This window comes from Pristiophorus japonicus, chromosome 21, assembly GCF_044704955.1.
Source record: "Pristiophorus japonicus isolate sPriJap1 chromosome 21, sPriJap1.hap1, whole genome shotgun sequence".
NCBI lineage: Eukaryota > Metazoa > Chordata > Chondrichthyes > Pristiophoridae > Pristiophorus > Pristiophorus japonicus.
In genome coordinates this window covers 48271659-48292428 of record NC_091997.1, presented here as the reverse complement: position 1 = coordinate 48292428, position 20770 = coordinate 48271659, and the positions used below count along the sequence as shown (strand labels likewise).

At 46.8% G+C, this 20770-nt stretch overlaps 1 protein-coding gene across 1 annotated transcript; it reads right to left on the bottom strand.

Annotated features, from left to right (window-relative positions):
* Positions 1–779: 779 nt before the first annotated feature.
* mettl2a (methyltransferase 2A, methylcytidine) lies at positions 780–19100 on the bottom strand. Its single transcript, XM_070864728.1, has 9 exons — positions 18985–19100; positions 18057–18148; positions 16292–16731; positions 11593–11642; positions 8682–8742; positions 8139–8278; positions 6724–6830; positions 3934–3999; positions 780–2510 (listed from the first exon to the last, which is right to left on the bottom strand). Exons 1-9 carry the CDS (start codon positions 19098–19100, stop codon positions 2359–2361), a joined length of 1224 nt encoding a protein of 407 aa, XP_070720829.1. The 3' UTR covers positions 780–2358.
* Between the last annotated feature and the right edge of the window lie 1670 nt (positions 19101–20770).

Below are 20770 nucleotides of genomic sequence, written 5' to 3'. Positions count from 1 at the left end.
ATATAGCTCCTTAAACGTAGTGCAATGTCCTAAGGTGCTTCACAGAATGCGATAAAAATTTGACACCGAGCTGCATAAATAGAAATAAGTGCAGGTGACAAAGGGTAGGTTTTAAGGAGCATCTTGAAGGAGGAAAGAGAGGTAAAGAGGCAGAGCGGTTTAGGGAGGGAGTTCCAGAGTTTGGGGCCTAGGCAACAGAAGGCACAGCTACCGATGGTTGAGCGATTACAATCAGGGATGCTCAGGAGGGCAGAATTAGAGGAGCGCAGACATCTCAGGGAGTTGTGAGGCTGGGGGAGATTACAGAGATAGGGAGGGTGAGGCCATAGAGGGATTTGAAAATAAGGTTAAGAATTTTGAAATCGAGGCGTTGCTTAACCGGAAGCCAATGTAGGTCAGCGAGCACCAGGGTGATGGGTGAGCAGGACTGCGGTGAGAGGGCGAGTGGAAAGTATTCCGTCACACTCCTGACTTGTGCCTTGTAGGGTGGGGAGAGGCTTTGGGGAGTCAGGAGGCGAGACACTCGTCACAGAATGCCCAGCATCTGACCTGCTCTAGTAGCCACAACATTTATACCTCTGGTCCAGTTGGGTTTCTGGTCAATGGCGGTCCCCAGGATGTTGAAGGAAATTTGGCGATGATAATGTCACTGAATCTAATGGGGACATTCATTTATAATATATACACAGTAAGTCATAAAACATACACACACAAACACACAGTGCCACATATAACACAGGAATGCACACATACCCAAAATCGATGGATATCAACAACCATGAAAGAAAAAATACAATTTATTAAATATACTGTGCTTACCATAACACCATCCAGTAAAAATACCCAACACAGTTAAAATCTAAATGGTTTTTGTTCTCATAGCTACACTGGGTCAAATGGTACAAATAGCTGTGATGTGGTTTGCACTTTGCTCGAACACAAAAAGGTGTATGGACCCAGAGATGAGAGATAGTTGGGCCACTTACATGCCAACACCGTCGAGACTCTCTCAGGATGCACTCAACCCTGGTGTGGGCAGCTGCTCACAGATTAGCAGAAAGTGAATTTGCTGCATTGTGGGTTGTCCTTTACCAACAAGAGTAAACTACCGCCCCCCTGCAATATGAGGCAACTTTTCCAGAGAGTGAGATCCTTATTTTAAGATGCTTTCGCCCCTTCTGCGAGTGGTGAGCAACTGGGCCTCCGCTGAAATCGGTGTGTGGGAAGAGGGCGAGGGGGCTGCGTGACTCTCACTCTCTCGCTAATCCCCCCCCCCGCCCCAATGTGTCCATTCAGCGTTGTTGCTGAGATAGGGACCTCCGCAGGGAGCAGTCAGCACAAACCCCTTTCACAGCAAGCAGGAAAATCACATCGTGGACATCTTCCTCGAATTTTGAGACCAGAGTTTATGGCCAGAGTTTATACAGACATTCAGGGCTGCAATGAGAGAAGGAAAGGAGGCCAATTGGGCAGAGAATCAGCCTTACAGTAATTGGCCTGTATTCCCTCGAGTATAAAAGATTGTGATCTTAGCAAGGTATCTAAAATGTTAAAAGGATTCGATAGGGTATATACTGAGAAACTATCTCCTCTGATGGGCAAAACCAGGACTCATTCCTCCCAAAAAGCTGTGGATGTTGGGGCAATTGGAGCTTTCAAGACTGCGACTGGTCGACTTTTGTTAAGCAATGGAATCAAGGAATATGGAGCAAAGGTGGGTAAATTGAGTTGAGGCACAGATCAGCCGTGATCTGATTGCATGGCGGACCAGGCTCGAGGGGCTGAATGGCCTCCTCCTGTTCCTATGTAACAGGGACTGCAGAAGTGCTGGACAATGGAAGGCGTGCGAACAGCAAGTGGTGGTGACTGATAGGGGAGCTGGAGGGAATGGGCAGTCAGCTTTGTAGAGTCGAGAGAAGTGCTCAACACCAATGTTCCCTTTAAGCTGTGTGGCCCGCAATTCACCGCAGCTTCTGCGCAGCCGGCTCACCTGCTTTTAAATAGGAAAAAAAGCGCATGTGCTGTACTTTGAATGGGCCGCGTAGCCCCTTAAATGGTTGAGCACTCCAAAAAAATTAAAAGGGGACACTGTTTAACACATGGACCAGCATTTCCACCTCCAAGATCAAATACTCAAGTATGAATATGGTGACTATAACTCTCAGGGTGCTGTATATAAACCGACCAAAGTTAATCTGCAGCGATTCTGAACTTGAGAACGGTTATGATTACGGAGCAGGTTGGTTTAAGTCAACTCAGCGGGGCTAACCAAAGTGATGACATATTGTACGAGACCCCGATTCAGCTCTGTGAATTCAATGCCACTCAACAGCGACTGATCTGCGGGGTTAGGAATCTTCATTCTCCTTTCTGGAGAGGTTTGCGATACTTGCACTGAATCCAGACCCGATACATGGTCAGCTGCTTCCCGCGGTTAACCTGTAGACGTCGATCCACGAGGTTCTGGACTTTCTCCAGGCCGGCAGATGTGAAGAGCTCATCCAGACCGGCTTTGGAGGGGGGCGGAATAAAGGAGACAGTAGCACACGTTAGGTGAGTTGCGGCTTTGTCAGCTCTGCAATGTTATAATCAAGTGCCACCCACTGACCCACTCTTAGTAACTTTAGAAACAGTTCTTTAGAAGTTTAAAACTGAAATCTGAGTCTCGGCCCCTAAACAAGCTCTTAATTCGGCAGACGGTGTAAATGAACAGGTCTGAGAACAAAGGTAAACAGCAACCAGGGACCGTGTTTGTAGTTTGTGGGCGGGAAATTGCAGCGACACTGAGGTCGAACCGGACAGTGAAGCTGCTTATCGGAGAATTCAAAACTAAATCTACAGCTGGAGAAGCAAATCTTCTCAAACATACTTTTTCAGGAAATCATTAGTGATTTGAGTCTAAAGGGTGATGCGTTTGTGCAGCTCTTTCAGAGAAGCGATCATTCAGATCATTGCGTCTGTGCCAGAATCCAAAACTAATCCCACTGCCCTGCTCTCTCTCTGTAGATCGTGTCTAAATATTTATCTACATTTACCTTAAAAGATGCAATGGTCTCTGCTTCAAACACTCCCTGTGGAAAAGCATTTCCTCTGCTTGAAGAAATTCTCCTAACCTCTCTCCACAACAATTTTATATTGTTGAATCCTGCTCACTGACTCCCCATCCAGAGGAAAGAGTCTTTCCCTAGTCAACTTCATAAAGCCCTTCATAATCTGAGACACCTCCATTAACTCTCCTCTTAGGTGAGAGTAGTAACAGTTAAGAAGAACTTGCATTTATATTGCACCTTTCACAAACACAGGATGCCCCCCCAAGCGTTTCATAGCCAACAAAGTACTTTTTGAAGCATAGTCGCTGTTGTAATGTAGGGAAATGTGGCAGCCAAATTTACACATGGGAAGATCCCAGAGATAAATGAGCAAAGTGCCTGTTTTAGTGATGTTGGTTGAGGAATAAATATTGGCCTGGACACCAGGAGAACTTTTTGAATAGTGCCATGGGCTCTTTTACATCCACTTGAGGACAGGCAGAGCCTCAGCTTAATGTCGCATCTGAAAGACGGCACCTCCGACAGTGCAGCACCTTTGTGGTACTGAATTGTTAGCCTGGCTTATGTGCTCAAATCTCTGGAATGGAGCTTGAACTCATGACCTTTTGACTTGGCGGTAGAAGTATGTATCTTGGCTGTGCTAAACCGATAGGCTAGCTGATGGGTGTACACATTCCAAAGTGGCAGCATGGACAATATTAAGAGATCAGGTCAATAAAACAGGATTTTACCATATTAATTACTAATGTTAAAAAGGGATCACTGCATAATGGAAACTGTGGATCAAATCACGGGCAATTTTAATGCTGCAGTGGTTCCCCTAAACTCCCACATTCTTAAATAACAATTGCTAGGGATTGAACTGCAAACACAGCACGATTACCTGGTGTGAAAAAATAAACTCTGGTCCCATCTCCTCGGACGTAGAAATTTTCAGATAGACAACGACCTACAATCAGGAATGGACATGGCATTGAGAGAGACTAGAGGTATAAAATGCATAGCTGATTTAATTTTAAATGAACTGCAGCATTTCACTAGAGTTACCTGGACTTCAACTTGCAGCCACTGGAAACACTCGTCAAAGGGATTCATTCATTATTATGGGAATTGTTTTAAGTCGTGAAGGAAACTTCAGGGGAAAACATAGGGCACTGAATGGAATGCTAAGCTCTGCTGCCGTTGGTGATTTTGGCGATTTTGCCCGAGTACAGAACCTCACTGGGGATAGAAAACTCTAATTTTGTCACCCAGGGTCAGCAAGAAGCATTTGCAGGTCAGGTGCAGCACAGCCAGCTACAGAGCAGCTTTACTCTGCTCAAACATCGTGCCACATCCAATCTCAGAACAAGCCGGTACCATGGAGAAGGTGCACAGCAAAGAATGGCACAGGAGGTTTTAACACATTGTGGCCTCGGTCAGTGAGATTGCCAGTTTGTGGGCAGTGGGCTCCTGCCCACCAGCAACTGGAGTTAGACATATTGTATACAGGACACTCAGAGCCAGCAGAGATATGGAACTTCCATCTCATCAGTCTGGGCTAGATTCAAATGCAGGCCCCAGAGTTGAACGACCTGTCTAACTCCCTGCACCATCCACTTCTCACTGTGAGCCGTGTCGGCAAATTTTGAACCGGGTTTCTAGGATTTTTCACTACCGCAGAGAGTTGTTGATGCCAGTTCATTGGATATATTCAAGAGGGAGTTAGATATGGCCCTTGCGGCTAAAGGGATCAAGGGTTATGGAGAGAAAGCAGGAAAGGGGTACTGAGGTAAAGGATCAGCCATGATTTTATTGAATGGTGGTGCAGGCTCGAAGGGCCGAATGGCCTACTCCTGCACCTATTTTCTATGTTTCTATGTTTCAGTAAATGCTCGTTAAGAATAAGCCTACGTCCTTTGTAAATTCCATGTGCAAACACTATCGATTTATCTCAGAAACAACACTGATTCAATGTGAACGGATACAGTGACTGGCTCAGTCTGAATCATCAGTCACTGAGAGGAAAGCTTAACTTTTGTCCAGCAGCAAAATGCGCCATTTCTGCATCACAGCAAGTAACTGTGGAGTGGGCTGGGGAGAGTGGCGCGTGTCTTATGGAGTCTGTTACTGTGGGTCATTAAGCCACACAATATATAGAACATTTTCTATCACAATTCCCACCGCCCAGCGACCTAGCCTATTTTCTGTTTGAGATTTTACTTCTCACAGCACCACTGTATTACTGTGTGAACAGTGTGCTCACTGAAGTGGGCGGGGCATCGGTACGGGGCGGGGCAATGGGATATTTTTCTCACTGTATTAAGCACCTGCTGTCCAGGTATTACCCAGATGTTAGCATTGAGGTCCGAAGACAGCAACAATTATTTTAGCACCGCACCCAAGCTGTCACACTGAAAATAATCTTTTAATTTAGCATTATGGCAGTGATTAACTGTTGAGATGATGGGTTATGTAGAATCTGTGCTTTCAGTGAAAACTGAGATCAGGTTTTTAAATTGTATTTGTTCTCGCTCTTTCCCAAAGGCACAGACGCTCTCTGGGCTAGAATTCCACAGGTGCCAGTAGCGTTCTGGTCCCTCACCCAACACAGACCGGACCTGGGACCTTCTAGTCTGTATAGCTCAGTACCACACTCGGCAGTGCCGTTACCCAGTAGGCCAGGGGAGTTTGATATGAAAGTTTTAACTCATTACACACAAGAGAAGTCACATGCCCTGACTATAAACGTCATGAATTACCCATGGCAGTGCTGATGCCGAGTTGGAGGGAATGATACAGCTTTCAGCCTGTGATTGTTCAAACAGGCTGAGCGAGATCGCAGCACCACCTCTGGAGGAAGCAAGAACAACAGGCCTAATCTTTAGAAGTTACAGCGCCACCTCTGGAGGAAGTTAATGGGCATGATCAATGTTCCCACTAAGTTGTGCGGCCGCACACAGTAATCTACAAGGTCCTGCGCAGGTCTACCGCTTTTATAGTGTAGCAACTGCACACGTGTAAAGATTTGAATGGGCCGTGCATTGGGGGAGGCAGGCCGCGCAGGACTAGTGTTCCATCTGATTTTTTGGGTGCTTGGACCCTTTTAAGGGGCTCCGCAGCCCATTCACAGTTTTGCATATGCGTGAAACTTTACATTGAAAAAGCCGTTCCCAGGTTGTGTGGGACCGGCAGAGAGGTACGCTGCCATACATACGTTGGGTGTGACCCTCTAATATTTTGGGATGGGGAAGTAATTTACCTTCTAATGATGATACCTACCCGCTTTCAGTTTCTTCCTTGGGAAATAGGTCCCACATTTTCTGCTGCCGAGGAGGCGGGTGTGAGGCCCTCTTTGCAACGCTGCTGGCAGTATTTGACACAGACACATGGGGGCACCCTAATGGGTTATGTTTCCATCATCATGAAGAGGCATTGTGGTCTCAATCACAAACTGAGCGAGCCCGGAATCAAACAACGGCCTTCTGAGTCACACACTGCACTAGTGCACCAGGTGCCATGTCACAATTCCCCCAGACTCTGGGTTACTGTCAAACCCTTGTCTCATTGCAATCTTGAAGTAATATACAGTGCAAGAATGAGTCTAATTTTGTAATTTTGTAAAAACCTGGGAGGCTTTAGCAGATGATGATCCAGTACCAGATAATGAAGGGGATCAGCTTAGAGCCCTTACCTTGCTTAAATCGAAGCTGTGCCATGTCATAACGCCCATAGTCCCTGAAGAGAATCATCCCTCCTGGTTTTAAAAGTTGACTCAACCTCTTAATAACAGCCTGCATTCTGCAGAGATGGGAGGAGAGAGAGTGGAGACAGGGAGAGAGAGAGAGAGAAATGGGCCAGGGGATGGGGGCGGAGAGAAGGCGTGGGTGAGCAAAAGGGAGAAAGGGAAAGGCAGATTAACAGCAAAAAACAGGGAGGGGGAGAGAGAAAGACAGGGGAATGGGTGAAAAAGTATCAAGATTAGAAACACTTCAGCATATGACCAATACACCTCGGACACCAGCACTGGACACGGTCCAGACACCCAGCACTGGACACGGTCCAGACACCCAGCACTGGACACGGTCCAGACACCCAGCACTGGACACGGTCCAGACACCCAGCACTGGACACGGTCCAGACACCCAGCACTGGACACGGTCCAGACACCCAGCACTGGACACGGTCCAGACACCCAGCACTGGACACGGTCCAGACACCCAGCACTGGACACGGTCCAGACACCCAGCACTGGACACGGTCCAGACACCCAGCACTGGACACGGTCCAGACACCCAGCACTGGACACGGTCCAGACACCCAGTACTAGACACGGTCCAGACACCCAGTACTAGACACGGTCCAGACACCCAGTAGTAGACACGGTCCAGACACCCAGTACTAGACACGGTCCAGACACCCAGTTCTAGACACGGTCCAGACACCCAGTACTAGACACGGTCCAGACACCCAGTACTAGACACGGTCCAGACACCCAGTACTAGACACGGTCCAGACACCCAGTAGTAGACACGGTCCAGACACCCAGTACTAGACACGGTCCAGACACCCAGTACTAGACACGGTCCAGACACCCAGTACTAGACACGGTCCAGACACCCAGTACTAGACACGGTCCAGACACGGTCCAGACACCCAGTACTGGACACGGTCCAGACACCCAGTACTGGACACGGTCCAGACACCCAGTACTGGACACGGTCCAGACACCCAGTACTGGACACGGTCCAGACACCCAGTACTAGACACGGTCCAGACACCCAGTACTAGACACGGTCCAGACACCCAGTACTAGACACGGTCCAGACACCCAGTACTAGACACGGTCCAGACACCCAGTACTAGACACGGTCCAGACACCCAGTACTAGACACGGTCCAGACACCCAGTACTAGACACGGTCCAGACACCCAGTACTAGACACGGTCCAGACACCCAGTACTAGACACGGTCCAGACACCCAGTACTAGACACGGTCCAGACACCCAGTACCAGACACGGTCCAGACACCAATACTAGACATGGTCCACACACAAGACATGGTTCAGACACCCAGCACGAGACACGGTCCAGGACAGCTGTACTTACTTATCTGGATGTATCGCTGAGAGTACAAATATGAGGATAATGATGTCCAGGTTCCCATCTGGCACTGGGTAGGTGGCCTGTGCATCACACAGATCGTGGACAAAGGCGAGGCAGCGAGAGCTGTCATAACCAGAGTTCAGCTAGAAACAGAACGAGAAGATTTACACTGCTTGCAGACTGCTGCTGGTCACCGGAACGCAAACAAATGTCTCAGCTGCTAACTGGAGATGTTGAGATTTGTTATTGACAAAATAGAATAGGAAACACAGCAAAGCAGGGCCACTATAATCCTGGAACAGCACTAAAAGTGAACCAAGAGCCTAAGTAAAGGCGAATGACTTTCCGTACCCCACTGTTGCTTTGGAGCTATCGAGAGGGGCAGAGTTAAGCAGATGCATTTCCAATACACACTGTAAGTGGTAGTTACTTGGGGTTTACACCATCAGGAGTAATACTGGCTTAGCACAGATGAATGCCCCAGTATAGACTGGGCTAGAGGGACATTCACAGACCAAAGCGAGAGCACAATCGTGACTTTCTCACCTTGACAAGTTCCACGGCAGTAGAGGAAAAATCGCAGCAGTACACAAAGAGCCCCGGGTCACTGCAAGGGTACAGGAGGAGAGTTAGTGACTGGCATCAAATCTTCCATCAGTAAATGAGCAACTTTCTAGAACTGCCCAGAAATAAACATTTTTACATCGCAGATACCATGGCCAGCTTGTTACAGGAACAAAACTGAAAATCTAGGACCATATTCTCTCCACACTTTTTACATTCACTCTTGCTAACTAGGTGACAGAATCCCATGAACTCTTCTTCCTATCTTGCCCCAGTTTCTGTAGCACATATTGTATGATTCATGTTCGATGGCGGACAAGAGAGTCTGGAGCACATTGCAAAACAGTAACTCGCCAACAGATTAAACTGACCTCAGAAACTGGCCGTGTGGACAGTTAGTGAGCAGGAATGTGGGGTTAGCCCGAACCCTGATTCTGCAGATCCAGGAAGACACGTGACAGTGTCCTGATCATTATTGGAGAACACACGCTTCTACAGGGAAGAAACCACGAATGCGCGAAAATCTGAATGGGCTGTGCACCCAGTTAAAGGGACCACATACTAAAAAACCATTAGGGGGAATAACGGTTGGTGTCCGCCCTGAACATTGCCCGAGACACATTTCACTTTGGACTCTCTCAGTCACCCAGAGTTGGGCACAGGGCCAAGTCCACTGTGCCAACTCGTTACCCCAGCAGAAGATTTTTGTGATGCCCAATTTTGTCCCTGTTTAGGATAGTAGATATACATAAACCTCAGGAGTAGGGAGATATGATGTATTCCCTCCCCACACTGTCTCACACACACACAGTGGGTACAAGACACACCCGAGTTGGAGCAGGTCCCACCCCAGGCAATGGTTGTACTGTAACAGAGTCCGCGACCCGAGCATGGCAGAAGGTGTGTGTGTGTGTGATCAAAACAGGTAACCGTCAGTTTACTGGGGCTTTTTGCAAATAAGAATTTTCTGCCAGCTACATTTTGCAGCATTCCTGCTTAGCACCAAGTGCTACAAAAGAAATGGCTCAAATATATAACTCGCGATGCACAAGATGCGAGTTAGTGACAAATATTAATCCATGTGCTGAATGTCTGATCTGATTTCGTGCAGCACATAATGGAAAAATAACTACTCCCGAGGTTTATGTATATCTACTAGCCTGAATCGGAACAACATTTGGCATCATAAAAACAATCCACCACTGGGCTAATGAGTTCTTACATATTCATGATGTTACGTTGTGGTACGTAATACAATGCAACAGTTTGGTCACTCAATTCCGCCTACAGTTCTTATTCTCCAGATGAACACTGGAGGGCGCAGTTGAGCAGAACCCTGCATAACTCCAGTGCTGCTGATAAAGTGAAGAGAGCAGGAAACACACTTTACATGGAATATACAGCACAGAAACAGCCCATTCGGCCCAACCAGTCCATGTCACCGCTTATGCTCCACTCGAGCCTCCTCCTATCCTAGTTGAGTAGGTTGGGCCTATACACATTGGAGTTTAGACGAATGAGAGGGGATCTTATTAAAACATATAAGATACTGAGGGGGCTCGACAAGGTAGATATAGAGAGGATGTTTCCACTCGTGGGGAAATCTAGAACTAGGGGGAATAGTTTAAGAATAAGGGGCCGCCCATTTAGAATTGAGATGAGGACGAATTTCTTCTCTCAGAGGGTCTTAAATCTGTTGAATTTTCTGCCCCAGAGAGCTGTGGAGGCTGGGTCATTGAATATATTTAAGGTGGAGATGGACAGATTTTTTAAAAGATAAGGGAGTAAAGGGTTATGGGGAGCGGGCAGGGAAGTGGAGCTGAGCCCAAGATCAGATCAGCCATGATCTTATAAAATGGCGGAGCAGGCTCGAGGGGCCGAATGGCCTACTCCTGTTCCTATTTCCTATGTTCCTACCTCATCTAACTATCAACATAACCCTCTATTCCCTTTTCCCTCATATGCTCGTCTAGTCTCCCCTTAAATGCATCTACACTATTCGCTTCAACCACTCCCTGTGGTAGCGAGTTCCACATTCTCACCACTCTTTGGGTAAAGAAGTTTCTTCTGAATTCCCGATTGGATTTCTTGGTGACTATCTTATATTGATGGCCTCTAGTTTTGCTCTTCCCTAGAAGTAGAAACTCTCTCTCTATTTACTCTATCAAAACCTTTCATAATTTTAAAGACCTCTATTAGGTCACCCCTCAGCCTTCTCTTTTCAAGAGAAAAGGGACGCAGCCTGTTCATCCTTTCCGAATAGGTATAACCTTGCATTTCTGGTATCATCCATGAAAATCTTTTTTGCATCCTCTCCAGTGTGTCAATATCCTTTTTCTAACATTGTAACCAGAACGGTACGCAGCACTCCAAGTGTGGTCTAACCGAGGTGCGATACAGGTTTAAACTACATTTGTATCGCACCACACCACCACCTCAGGACTTTACAACCAATGGATTACTTCTGAAGTGTTGTTATGCAACAGCCATTTTCACACAGCAAGATCCCACAAACAGCAAGTTTATGAATGACCAGATAATCAGTTTTTGGTGATGTAGGTTGAGGGAGGAATATTGGCCGAGAGAACTCCCCTGCCCTTCTGAGTCGAGCCATGGCATCTTTTACACCCACCCAAACAGGCAGACTCTCTGCTTAATACCCCACCTGAAAGACCACCCCTCCGACAGTGCAGCACTCTCTCCGTACTACACCGAGGTGTCAGCCTGGATTGTGCTCAAGTCTGCAGTGGGGCTGGAACCTGCAACCTCGTGACTCAGGCAACAGTGCTACCACTGTACCAATCTGACACGTGATCACGAATGAGCCTGATGCGGAGGGAACATCCGAGGCATAGCTCAGTGAATGGTGTGATGGGGAAAACATTGTTCTTACTTGCTAGTTCGTAAGATGGGGAACACTGTATTTCCAACTCCACAGCCAACCTAGGAAGGAGAGAGAGAAAGAAAGATTTGGTATACACTTTGAAAAGTCGGTATTAATGCTGCAGAGTGGTTGTTAAGGCTGTTCCAAATGAATCATCTCAACAATTTGCATTTATATAGCGCCTTTAACGTTGTGGAAATGTATTTTTATCTAAGCTGATACCACACGGTATTTTTGTGCCCTTTGCAATATATAACAAAATGGAGTCCTGGTCCTTCCAGAAATTTCTGCATAAAGCAGTCAGCTTGCATAAACAGCTAAACCTGGCTTGAAATGGCTGATAGTCACCAGACAGCTAGGAGGCAAGTCATGCTGAGACAAGTACCCCACCCCCCCCCATGGTGCTCTCCTATTGTCCATACAACACCAGTTCCATGCCACCCCACCCTTTTCGAAGTACTCAAACCACCAGCCATTATCTCTTGTAGAGACCGCATCCATTTGATGCAAAAAGATAACTGACTAGGAAACTGGACAATCCTGACACAATGCAAGACAGGTAATAGCTCATTACCACACTCTCATCGAGTAATGGCCGGCTGGCCAACTAATAACCCTGACAAAAGGAAATATCTGGAAACCATGTCAGGACAAGAATGTAGTAATTAACTTTATCTGTATTCACCGACTGCGAGACAGAGCCAATACATAGGGAGAGGCCATAACTTGGGTTTTACTGTATAAATATCTAGTGAAACTGTACCATTTCGGAGGTGTTCACTTAGCCATTGACTGAGTGTGACCTTTCCCTTGCTAGCAAGTAAATTAAAGAAACTTCTGCCGGAGTTGAAGGTGTCTTGAGTCGTTTATCGGGAGCAAAATGTAGCAAAACGACCTAAGGCACTTCTCAGAAGTGGAAACACTCTCTCTGTAGCCACTCTATCAAAACCTTTCATAATTTTAAAGACTTCTATTAGGTCACCCCTCAGCCTTCTCTTTTCAAGAGGAGACCCAGCCTGTTCATCCTTTCCGGATACGTATACCCTCGCAGTTCTGATATCATCCTTGTAAACCTTTGGTGCATCCTCTCCAGTTTGTCTATATCCTTTTTATAATATGGCGACCAGAACGGTATGCAGTGCTCCAAGTGTGGTCTAACTGAGGTTCGATACAGGTTTAAACTACATTTGTATAGCACCACATCACCAGACAAAAATTAACAGAGCCAAAGGAAGCATTAGGAGAGATGAGGTAGGTTTTAACGAGCATCTTAATGGAGGATAGTGAGGAAAAATAAAATGCAGAGTTAAAAATCTGCCTGAAGTACTGGCTCAGTTGAGGTAGCTCAGACTGTGCTAACGTTATTATAAAAAGACCACTATTTTGTTTGGAAGGAGATCGAGAGCCATCGGGACAAATACAGCCGGAGATAATCGTACTGAGGTGAGCTTCTGGGCCCTTCATATTGAAGGAGGGAGACTGTTCATGGTCAAACGTTGCAGGATGGAAGGTCCTGGAGATTTGCTGGATCTACCGTTAGGGTCAGTAGGGAGAAAACAAAGAACCGTTGCCCAGCAGATTAAACTGGCTGGGTATTGTCTGTGAGACAGCCGAGTGTATATGTGTGTGTGTGAAATGTGTGTTTGATGGGCTGAGCGGCCTCATCTATTTGCATGCTTTCTTCCATCTCCTCAGGTTGCAGGGATGAGCTACAATAGAAGCTGGTCACACTTTGGGATTTTTTTGTGTGACCATTTTTCCCTCAGAAAAGATTTGGAAAAGAATCACCATTTAAATGTTGGGGTTTTTAAAAACAATTTTTTCTCAAAATGCGAACGAAGGCATTGAAGCTGCTTTCCCAAAGGCTGTAAACGAGAAGCAATTTATTGTATTGGGAGGTCCCTGATCCTGGACGCCAGATAGGGCTCGCCTGGCATAGGCCCTGTCTCTGGGATGTGAGCAATAGAGACACACGTAGCCAGTCAGACTTTAAACAGGAAAGTGTCAGGGTGGCTTTCCTCAGCTCAGAGCATTAGAATGCTGGACAGTATCAGCAGTTATTTTGTTCAAGTAAAGACAGACGACCCACTGATGTGGGGACACCTTGAATGTTCAGTATTTTGCATTATTAAATAAAGATAAATTCTACTGACGGTACTGAGTCACCAAAAGTTCGATACTGTGTGAAGGAGGGGAGTATGGGAGTATGAGGTATATAGCGGTGAAGTATAATTTCTAGACTTCGGAGCTTCTTGAACTATATTGAGATTTTTTGGCACCTTTACATTCCTATTCTAGTTGTAACCTGCGAGGTTGACTTCCTGTGTTGCTCATCCTGGCACAAACTCCAAGCCATTGTTGCTTTCATCGCTCCTCTCGAAGGCAGTGCCTCGGGTTGGGGTGTAACGCCGCAGGCACTGGCAACTCATCAGTCCTTCACCCAAGTGCCCCACCTTCATGTGTGACCTAGACAGTGAGTGTCTGAGACACTCTTTCATCTTGCTTGGGCCCCCAGCCAGGTATAATCTCATCCTCATCTGACCCCCACAAGCACGCCGCGCTCGCCAGCAGTGGATGTTTGATACTGTTGGGCAGGAACCTGGGCTACTTCCCCTCGCCCGAGCCAAGGACAGACATCTGCAAGTGTAGCATGAAAACTGTCGCCCCAGCTCAGAGCAGCTGAATCAGTACTACACAGCAACATAGAATCAACAGGACTAGCGAAGGCAATTGTGGCTCATCTGCCAGTCCTTGTGTTTAGGAAATATATTCCCCGATATCTGATGCCTATAAAATCTTTCTCCAACTTATCCAACTCTCTTCAATCTGATGATACAATCAGTTCACGCTGCCTCCGAGGGAAGACTGCATAAACTAGCTAAACCTACTTTTCACTCTCCCCCTTCTAAAGTTTGCGATGTGAAATCTGTGACTACATTAAACATGAAGATGTTTATCTTGTCAATGCCCTTTTGACTCTTGAATACTTCAATTTAGAAAGAAAGACTTGCCATTATACAACACCTTTCACAACCACTGGACGTCCCAAAGCAATGAAGTACTTTTGAAGTGTAGTCACTGTTGTAATGTAGGAAATGCGGTAGCCAATCTGTGCACAGCCTGGTCCCAAAAACTCCATTGATCAGAAAATCAGTTTTTAGTGATGTTGGTTGAGGGAGAAATATTGACCAGGACACTGAGGAGAATTCCCCTGCTCTTCGAATAGTGCCGTGGGATCTTTTATGTCCACCTGAGAAAGCAGACGGAACCTCGGTTTAACGTCTCATCCGAAAGACGGAACCTCCGACAGTGCAGCACTCCCTCAGTAAGTTTAAGCAGGAGTTTAAAAGACGCATTTCTTGCCAGACTGATGATCTGCAGCATCTAGATGGAATGGTTGTCCTTTAATCAGCTGGTATTCCTCCCCACTACACTTAGTCCAAGTGCCAATTCCATAAACAAACTCTAGTTCAGTAGCCTTGGCAGTGCCTTTACGCCAAAAGAAGCCTTTCATGTTGCCGATGTTGATATTGGTGGGTCAGCCACAAGAGGTAATGAATTTGCCTACTTCTTCAGCCTATAAAGTGGCATAAGTTAAGTATCTGAAAGAACGACCCAGGCATCAAATAAAGCTACCCAATAAAATTAGCAACTGGATCCTGGCTAATCTATATAGCAAAGAATCTGTCTGTGTTCTGAGCTCCAATTGCCATATCAGAGTTTGATGGGAAAGACAGCTTGGTCTCTCTCTGAAAATGTGCACGAGCTGGAACAGCTTTGCCTACTGGTCATTTCCCTGACAGGCAAAAGAACTCTTCAAAATGCAAAGCCAATTTTTAAATTCATATTGCACTGTGTGTCTGAAATCATGTTTAAAAGACAGGCACAGAGAGCGTCCCTATTACACGCCGGATGAAACTTTTGCTTCCTTCACAGGTGTCAGCTGTGGCTCAGTGGGTAGCACTCTCGCCTGAGTCAGAAGGTTGTGGGTTCAAGTCCCACTCCAGAGCACAAAAATCTAGGCTGACACTCCAGTGTAGTGCTGAGGGAGCGCTGCATTGTTGGAGGTGCTGTTTTTCAGAAGAGACGTTAAACCGAGGCTCCGTCTGCTCTCTCAAGTGGATGTAAAATATCCCACGGCACTATTTCGAAAAAGAGCAGGAGCGTTATCCCTGGTGTCCTGGCCAATATTTATCCCTCAATCAACATAACAAAAACTGATTATCTGGTCATTAACACATTGCTGTTTGTGGGAACTTGCTTGTGCACAAATTGGCTGCCGCGTTTCCTACATTACAACAGTGACTATACTTCATTGGCTGTAAAGCGCTTTGAGAAGTCCAGTGGTCATGAAAGGCGCTATATAGATGCAAGTCTTTCTTTCCTTAGCGTAGACCAGTGATGCTATCTGGGACCCTCTTGGCCACTTTGGAGCGGTATTACACCTTGCTGCTGAGTCACCCACTAAGTAATTGTTCTTTCCTCCAACATCCCCCTTTTCTCTGCCTCTATACTTGCTTAAAACCTGTTCAATCTCTAACTTTCCAGTTCTGACCAAAGGTCATCGGCCTGAAACGTTAACTCTGTTTCTCTCTCCACAGATGCTGCCTGACCTGCTGAGCATTTTCTCTTTATATTCAATTGGGTAAGCTCAGTTGTTATATGACAGGCATTACCTGTAAAACAAGGAGAAACATTCCCACATTACCTCAAGTATGCGGAATGTTGCAGAGGCTCCAGTGTAGTCGGTGTCAGATAGCTCCGTCTCACCCAGCTTTGTGTGCTCCTGTGGCGTACCCGCTGAAGACAAGTCCACAAAACTGTCCATTCTTTGACCGTCCTGCAGACTGGCAGCATCAACTTGCAAATCGTTCTGCTCCTGGACACATTCAGCTGATTCTTCTGCACACATCTGGGGCGGGTGGGAGCCGTTCTCAACCGTCCCGTCAAGGCAGCTCCTGGGGTCAGCGTTGCCATGATGGTCCGATGCTGCTTCAGTGGGCCTGGATTTATCCAACAGGAAGGATTTACAATTGGGAACCAGCTCAGGGAACTCCGTGAAGAGCCAGTGACGGTCTTTGAAAAACCTGTTCTCGTGGATTTTGTAGAAGTCATTCCAGTAGCTGTTGGCCTTGCTCTCGTATTCCGCTGTTTGGAAAGCAAGCCAAATGTGAAAAGGATCATTTTTACTGCAGCCTAAGGTGTCACAGCAACACACTTTCCACACTGCCAACTTACACAATTTGGGATTACAAGACTACATTTGTAACTTCACTCGAAAAGAGACACCGAACTCAAGTCTTTTAGGTTGACGGAGAAAGACTGAGGGAAGTGAGGAGTTCCACAGGTTCGAGATCCTGGGAAAGAATGAATTTGAGTAGGAGACAACATGCCTAGTCTTGATTACAACACGGTGAAAACACAATAGCTTCGGAGGAACAATAGAGGGACACTGATAAAATAGAGAAAAGCAGAGAGGGACAGAGACACACAGACAGAGAGATATTGGGGCAGAGGCAAGAAAACCTATATCTAGTATCCGGTCCAGAGTGAAATGCGGGGATCTGTGCACTAATTGCACAGCTTCATTCACTTTGGAGATGGGTCTAGAATTTGCTTGAAGTGTTGTGTAAAATCATCCACTCTTATCAACATAATTCTTAAGGCACTGGCTTCCAATGAGTTGGATGTATAAATCTTGAGAATCTAGGCTTCAAGTCATTGGTTTGGTTTGTTGGTGAGGCTGAATGATGAGTGATAATTTGGACCATGCGATGATTAATCCCACAGCCTGCAACATGCATTCTCTTGTGATGTTGACATCCTGTGTATTTCATTGCCCAAGGACTATGACATATTCAATGAAATACCAAATTTGTGTAAACATCCAAGAAATCTCTCATTTTTTGGAAGATTAAGTTCATTTGTAATCACAGATATTGAAATTGGAGTGTTAAAAAATATCAAAAGTGAGACAATAAGATGTCTCCCAATAAAGATTTGTGGGGGCTGGGCTAACACTCCAATGAGATGTTAAACCGAGGCCCTGTCTGCTCTTGCAGGTGGACGTAAACGGTCTCATGATACTATTTCAAAGAAGAATAGGGAGTTATCCCTGGTGTTTTGGCTGATATTTATCCCTCAATCAACATCACTAGAAAAATAGATTATCTAGTCATTATCACATTGCTGTTTGTGGGAGCTTGCTGTGCACAAATTGGCTGCCGCATTTCCCACATTACAACAGTGGCCACACTTCAAAAGTACTTCATTGGCTGTAAAGCATTTTGGGACGCCCTGAGATCATGAAAGGTGCTATATAACTGCAAGTCTTTATTTTTATTGTACTGATTAAGCTGTGATAGGTCTTCCCGGCACAGAGACGATAGGTCGAATGGCATCTGTCTGTGTCGTAAATTTCTATGTTTCTATGATTCCTTTGAAGGAAAGGAAAACTGCTGTGATTCACTCACCGCGTTTCTCTGAAGATACAAGTCGGATACAGTTTTCCTCAACTTTCTTCCTGGCTGCAGTCTCCTGTTCTTCAGACCACTCCACATTATCCCTGCGTGAGAGGAGAAAGGGAAAGCAATTGTCCTCAGTACTCCGGTCTAATGGAGGACAAATCAGACATGGATTTTGTTTCTGATCACTAGCTTGTGGAGCCTAGAGGACAGTTAATGTGCCTACTACAATATTCATTATAGTACTGGACTAGCAACCCAGTCATCATGACTTTAAATATCACCATAGCAAATTATAAAGCTGAATTCAATAAATCTGGTATTTTGTGGATTAGAAGCAAATAAACAAGGATGAAAGTTTTTGAACTGTTGTAAAAAGCCAATAATGCTCTTCAATGAAGAGACCCTGCCACCTCTACTCAATCTGGTTTAGGTCCAGTCGACACTACACGGTTAGCTCGCAAAGTACAAACGATTGGTAGAAGTCTGACTATCTCTTTATTACTGGACATGTATTGCAGCCTCCATTCCAAGAAAGAATATAAATGTGTGTGGATGTCATGAGGGTGGGACTTCCGTCAACTGTGTGGGTTTAATTTGGAAAAGTGCAGTGTTGTGCATGTGGGCAGGGCGAAAGCGCACCTACATATAGCTAGCCCTCAGGGAAAAGCATTAAAGCAGGAGAGAGAGAGAGAGAGATCTGGGCATTCTCGTACACAGAACTCTGAAGGTTGATGAGCAACACCATGAAGCGACAACTGCAGTGAATAGAGTGTCGGGATGCATTCACAGGAATCAAAACATTCTCTTCATTCCTTTAAGAAGACTGTGGTCAGGCCGTGGGGAGGGGGAGCCGCGGACGCTTCTCTCTCTCTCTCTCGGGGTGTGGGAGCCTCTCTCAGCCCCAGGCCCGCCCATGTGTCGCGCGTGTTCTCACCAGGCGTTGTGCTGAAAGACCCGGCCCGGGTCGGTCAGAAAACGGCTCCCGAACTGCGGCCTCAGCGGTGCGGAGTCGGTCTCAGCGGGCGCGGCCATGACAGTACAGTGAAGCATGCCGGGACGGTGGAGGAGCTGCGGGTCCTCCGAGCCTCGCGGTGGAGGAAGCGCTGTTGGTCGAGGCGGCAGGGGGCGCTGCAGGCCCTGGCCCGTGACCCTTGAACCGTCTCCTCAGCTATTGTCCATTTCAGAACTGGACAAAGGGCGGGTCAGAAGCTGCAGCTCTCAGGTTTCTCTAGGATGAAAATTAATTGAAAAACTTTAATAACCTTAAAATCTTCACTGAAATGGGATCAATAAATGGGATTCACTAAAACTCAGAGCGGTCCACTGGCCATTTGACATCCCCAGCTCTCCCTGGACCACCTGCCCAGCCTCGATGGCTGTCATCCTTCCAGCAGTCTCTTCACTCTCTCTCCTCTGTCCCCCTGTTATCAGTGGCCAAGGTTAGGCTTTGGTCTGAATTTCAGTTGCCTTTAGGCCCAGAAATTGGCCTCGTTCGCGCCTCCCGTTATCAACTCCCGCTAAATTCGGTGCGAGGTTTGCGGCGGCGATAGGACATTCGCCTGGAGATTGTGACGTCATCGCCGTGCGCATCGCCCAGGCACCGCCCCGGACCCGAACTTGGGTTCCGTCCCCTGCAGCATCGCCGGGCGAATACACCGACAGCTGCAGGAGGTGTCCATCAGGAGGCCGGGCACTTCGGGGGCGCTGATAACAGACGAGGTGAACGAGGTAAGTACAAAAAAAATGCTAAAATATTCTTTCTGTTTTTTTTCCTGATGGTCTTCGTTCCCGACCGATCAGTCCGGCACTCTGCTGCAGTGCATTGGGCTGATCGGGCTGGATCGCGGCTGCTGTTGGGGACAGGTAAGTTTTTCCTTTGCAGAGCCTGCAGCGATGACCCTTCCCCGATCGCGGCAGCGTTGCACGGGATAGTGTGCCCCATCTGCTGCCTCTGGTGCTCCAGGCAGGAAGTGGGACGCTTGATTTAGCGCGCCACTTCCTTCCTGGAGCGCAAACGCCGAATTTTGTTAAGAGTGAAAAAACATTAGTACCTTAGTGCATGGCGGAGGAGCAGGCTCGAGGGGTGTATGGTGTACTCCTGCTCCTAATTCTTATGTGACCCCAGGCTGGACTCGTGTGAGCCCCAGAAACAATGGGAGACCCTGCAGTATACAGGAGCATGAAGGGTTCCTCACAGAACCATTACAGAAGGTGGAGAGAAACAATGAGGCAAGGGTTGGAAAAAAGTGCCCATCTTTGGGATGGGGGTAAGCATTCAGAAGCCTTTGGACAAAACCCCTGGGGGTCTGGTTGGCTGGTGGATATCCAGTGCTGTATATTCCGATAAGAACAGTGATCCAGGGAAGGGAAATCACAACAACTGGGCGCAGTGATGTAAATGCTGATCCAGGGGGAAGGGAAGACGAGATAGTGTCAAGAAAAAGGGGTATTGAGTCATTAGAGTGAGAGGTAGCTGTCTCCACAGCAATGTAGAGTGAGAATAGAATTACATTGTGTAGAGTAGTGTGGGGTGCATGTAGCATACACAAAGTGTGGATAGAGCGGAGTGTGCATACTGTATAGTGCACATGGCGTGCGTGTAGAATACAGTGGATTGAGTGTACAGTAGTGATGTCAGCTGTGGCTCAGTGGGTAGCACACTTGCCTCTGAGTCAGAGTGGGTTCAAATCCCACTCCAGGGACTGGAGCACAAAACATTG

What these genes read in the sequence shown, in the direction of transcription:
- mettl2a (XM_070864728.1), bottom strand. Translation starts at nt 19,100, where the DNA reads ATGCTTCACTGTACTGTCATGGCCGCGCCCGCTGAGACCGACTCCGCA. An exon ending in CTGCCGTGGAACTTGTCAAG is followed by an intron (nt 8,279 to 8,681) that starts GTGAGAAAGTCA and finishes TTCTGTTTCTAG; the next exon opens with CTGAACTCTGGTTATGACAG. An exon ending in TCAGCGATACATCCAGATAA is followed by an intron (nt 6,831 to 8,138) that starts GTAAGTACAGCT and finishes CCATCTCTGCAG; the next exon opens with AATGCAGGCTGTTATTAAGA.